We start from the raw sequence: 4,721 nt of genomic DNA, 5'->3' as shown, positions 1-4,721 counted from the left end.
GACTCGATGGCACATAACAACAACAACAACATCATATTAACTATGCTTCTTAATATGAGAAGGATCATTTCACAAAGAATAACTTTCCTCTGATTATCACTGAATTTATACCTGAAGCTTTTCTTTGCTCTTGGGTTATCCAATTGTAAACATGGTGAGAAGGGAGAGTTTGTCTCCTATCCTTTAAGTCAGGAGGAAGACTGATCAAGGAGAAAGATCAAACACAACAGTGGGAGACTGATTTCTATGAGATAGAGCTCAAATATGTCTCCATCTGCCAACCTTTTCACTAACTGTGACAACAACAGTTCCTTTCCATAGCATTCTCTACTTCTTTGCTTGGTACAATGATTCGTTGCAATGGCCACACAGAACCAACAGAGTACACTTACAATTATAGAAGTTATTAGGTTAGTAGTTGTTGTTGTGTGCCATTGAATCAGAACCAATCCATGGCTGACTATCCAGTGGGTTTTCAAAGGCAGTTTTACTGGAGGAGAATATCCAGCCTTCTACCATGGAGTAGCTGGTGGCTTTGAACCCACAACCTTCATGATTGCAGCACAGCTTTTTACCACTAGGCCACCAGAGCATTATTAGGTTAGTTGGTGTGTGCCATCGAGTTGGAACCAACCCACACCTGACACTTCAATGAGTTTTCAGAGGTAGTTAATCACACGGGAGGAGACTGCCCGTCTTTCTCCCATGGAGATGCTGGCAGATTCAAACCACATGCCCCAAGATTGCAGCATGGCTTCTTACCACTAGGTCACCAGGATACACTTCTTTGATCAGGACAACCTCTCGTCATTCAGTGCATCACCTTTGTTTCTTGAATCTGTAAGACCCATTCAGGAAAGTTGTGCTAACAGATTCGACAAGGCTTTTCTGCTGCTTTGTTTCACAGCAGGAAGGTAAATGGCATATCTATACAGAAAGGGTTCCTTGATTACCATATCTGACATGACATGTGTAAGGGCCTACTTACTGGATGAATAGCCTCACCATTAACCCATTCACTGCACCCCAGTACTCTTTTTTATATTTTAGGCTTTCTGAAGGTCTGATGGCATAGTCTGTAGGGAGTTGCATTGCTTACCCAAAGACCATAACTCTCTGGAAATTCAAATTCCCTAGAAACTCCTTTGAGAGAAAGTTGAGCAATCTCCTTCAGGATGATTTATAGCCTCGGAAACTCAACAGAGTCAGCAATGAGTCAGTTCCAATTCAATGGCAATGGAATAAGTGAGTGATTCCCTTCAGTTACATAAACTTTAACATGATTAATTTGCCCCGGAAAGACACACATAAATTCCAATCCCAAGGTGATCTCTGGTGGCCTAATGGTAAAAGCTGTACTGCAATCCCAGAGGTGCACGGCTCAAATCCACCAGATGCTCGGCTGGAAAAGGAGGAACAACTTCCTTCTATACCTGTCAGATCCAATTTGATGGTACACACACACACACACACACACACACACAAATAATAAAAAATTAAAAAAATTCCAATCCCAAAAATGCTTATTTTGGAGACACATGTTGATTCACATATTAAATAAGAGTATGCTTTAAGGTGATAGTAAAGGCTTCACTTTTCCTTCTGTGATGACTATTAGCACAGTCACTAAAGGTAGCATTTATTTAGTCTCTAAAACCAAACACATTCAATTTTATTTCTTATACTTTACTGAACAGTAAAGAAACCCAAGTCATGGTAAATGTCATTGTAATAATGTTTTAATACAGAGATTAAAAAATGTGTGTGGGTGTTATGCATATTAGAAGTTTATGAAAACATGTATATTGTTTAAAGTAGTTCACTGCAAGATACTGATGTTAAAAATTGGAAGTTGTGTTGTCAGTTGAAAATGAGAAACTAGGGAGAAATTGTTAGGAAAGCAGTAGAACATTTCCTGCCCGTGGGTGCAATCTTGTGGACGTGTGACGGCCATGACGAATCCAACAACCATCACCACAGCACCAATGAGAAGCATGACAAAGGACATAATCTTATCTGAGTGCATCCTTGGCTCTTCAGACAGCTTGAGATAGCATGCTGATGGAATGATAAAAATTAGAGGAGCTGCACAGAGCACACCCTGTGGGTTAGAAACAAGGGGGGAAAGACAACTTTACCAAACTGAAATGTTCTTTGGAGATATTTTTTAAGACGTTGTTGCAATTGTATGCATATATATAATTTTTAATAGGTTCAGATGAACACAAAACAAACAAACAAAGAGAAAAAGAATTCCAAAAAAGATTTAAGAACAGGTTTTTCCTTTTCTGATGGTATATTTAGAAAAACAAACAAATTATGAAAGAAAAAAGCTTACAAAATTGCATTGGATTTAAAAATTGATCAGAAAAATAACATAGAATATTGAGAAGCTGATAAGGTCAACTGACAAACTTAAAATTTCCCAAGTTTTAACTTATATAATATTTCATGTAATCTTCACTTTAAATTAGAATTATTTGTACTATGTTTTTGTAGTTATAGCCAATTCAATTACATTTAAGAGGGAAAGTCAATATACTGGATATATTGTATTATATTTCTTCTTGAGCATGTATTAAAGTGGATGAAATAGCACTTGTAGATCTTTCCATTAAAAGCAAACATATTAATTACCTCAGAAACATAACAACAGTTGAATTTAACTCATTCATTAATCCCAGTATTAGCTTATAGATATATCCAACCTATGGGAAAATATCAGATTGAAAAGAACCGCTAGTAGGGCTGCCTGTGAGTTGTCTGTTCGACAGTGGTAAATTCTAATTAAAGAAACATCTTCTTGCTGGAAAAAGATGTAACAGTATACTTGGAAATCACTTTTAAGTCAGTTCTACCCTGGTCTTTCAGCTCACTGTGAATCCGAATCTATTAAATAGGTTTGGTTTTGCAATTTAGTGTTGTCTATTATAAAAATACCAAGAGTTAGTGGTTTCAAGGAATTGGGAAAAATAAAAAGACTTTTCCCCTCAGTAGGTTTCGTTCATAACAGAAACATATGTAAATATTAGAATTAAATATATTTCAGGTAATATATTTAATCCTGTTGTTACTTGCACTGTAGTCAGAACTGAGTTAGAGCTGACCCTCTAGCAGAGTTCTAGAGGCTGTAAACCACTTAAGAACAGATTGCCCATCTTTCTACCAAGGAACATCTTATCTGGTGGATTTGAAGTACTAACCTTTGGAATGGCAGCAGAACTCCTTATCCACTAGGCCAAAAGAGCTCCCTATATTTTTTGTCTTAATTTTATTATATATTATATTATATTATATTATATTATATTATATTATATATTATACTATCATATTATATATATTATTAATAAAATGCATAAAATATAACATTGATAAGGGTTATCTTCCTACTACAAAGTACCTTTTTAAAAAAATATACCATCAGTAACATTATGATATTGAGTTAAAACACAAGTGTTCCATTAATATACATGCTTTGCTCTATTATCATGGAAATTTGTCAATATAGATAAAAATAGAAAGAAAACTCTAAGTACCTATTGTCTGTGCTTTTAAAGCTTTTTAATACATTCTTTTGGGATCTTTTTCCCAGCAAAAATCATGGCTAATCAATTTAGAAGTTTGATGACATAAAATAGCTTCCCCTCCTAAAAACCCCACCCAAACTCAACTACTGTGGAGTTGGAGTTCATTTCATCTTATAGTAGTCCATTAAAACAGAACAGACTTGTCTATTTGGGTCTCAAGCTTGTGAATTTTAATAGGAGCGGTTTGCCACATTTTGCTTCCACAAAATGACTGGTGGTTTTTAACCGCTGACCTTTCACCTCGCAGACCAACACTTAAACCACTATGCCACTAAGGCTCTTATTAACTCAAAAAAATTTTTAATATACTATCATTTTAATACAATTATTTAAGAAAATTGTTCTAATTCATATGAAGCACCATAACCACTCCTGAAATACACTTAGTTCTGTAGTTCAAAAAATATAACTTTTTAAAAAACAAAATCTGCAAAAATCCAGAGTAATTACAAGTAAAGGGAAGATTTTGTGGAATCCTGGGGAGCCCACCTCACTGTCATTTAGCCACCCATCATGTTTCTGAGGCTGTAAATCTTAACAGGAAGAGACTGCTTTTCTTTCTCTGGTGGAGCTTCTGGTGGATTTGAACTGCTAACCTTTAATAGTGCAAGATAATATATATGACATGTATGTAGCAATGTTACATACTACACCACTCAGTCCATGGGAGAGAGATATGATGGTCAGCTTCCATAAAGATTTACAGTTTTGGATACTCTGTGGAGCAATTATGCTTTCCTCCAGGGTTGCTTAGACTTGGAGTCTACTTGATAGCAACTAGTCAATATGAAATCATGCTATACATGCAGCATCCAAAAATCTAGGGAAGACTAGGAGGTCTACTTTCATAGAAAATGTTTCTACAGTAAGAGACAAAAACCAGGCCCACTAACATTGAGTTGATTTCAACTAATAGCAACCCTAGAGGACAGCATAGATCTATCGCATAGGGTTTCCAGATCTTTACAGAAGCAAACTGCCTTATCTCTCTCTACCAAAGTGGCTGAGGATTTCTGACAGCTAACATTTGGATTAACAGCCAAATTAACCACTATGTTATCATAGGACTTGTGATGTTGTTGTTGTTGTTACGTGCCATCGAGTCGCTTGTGACTCATAGTGACCCTATGTACA

The 4,721-nt window shown here is 36.0% G+C and overlaps 1 protein-coding gene across 1 annotated transcript in view; it reads right to left on the bottom strand.

Moving 5' to 3' along the window:
* Nucleotides 1-1,784: 1,784 nt before the first annotated feature.
* SLC38A11 (solute carrier family 38, member 11) overlaps nt 1,785-4,721 on the bottom strand; it is a 63,482-nt gene continuing 60,545 nt past the window's right edge. The window contains exon 9 of the mRNA XM_006879352.1: nt 1,785-2,101. Coding sequence (XP_006879414.1) covers nt 1,820-2,101 — 282 coding nt within the window. The 3' untranslated portion in view covers nt 1,785-1,819. The remainder of the gene's footprint in view (nt 2,102-4,721) is intronic.

The sequence above is a fragment of the Elephantulus edwardii genome, unplaced genomic scaffold, assembly GCF_000299155.1.
Source record: "Elephantulus edwardii isolate Elephantulus edwardi_28Jun2011 unplaced genomic scaffold, EleEdw1.0 scaffold00003, whole genome shotgun sequence".
Lineage (NCBI taxonomy): Eukaryota > Metazoa > Chordata > Mammalia > Macroscelidea > Macroscelididae > Elephantulus > Elephantulus edwardii.
The sequence above is the reverse complement of the archived record's forward strand: the minus strand, read 5'-3'. Positions and strand labels throughout refer to the sequence as shown.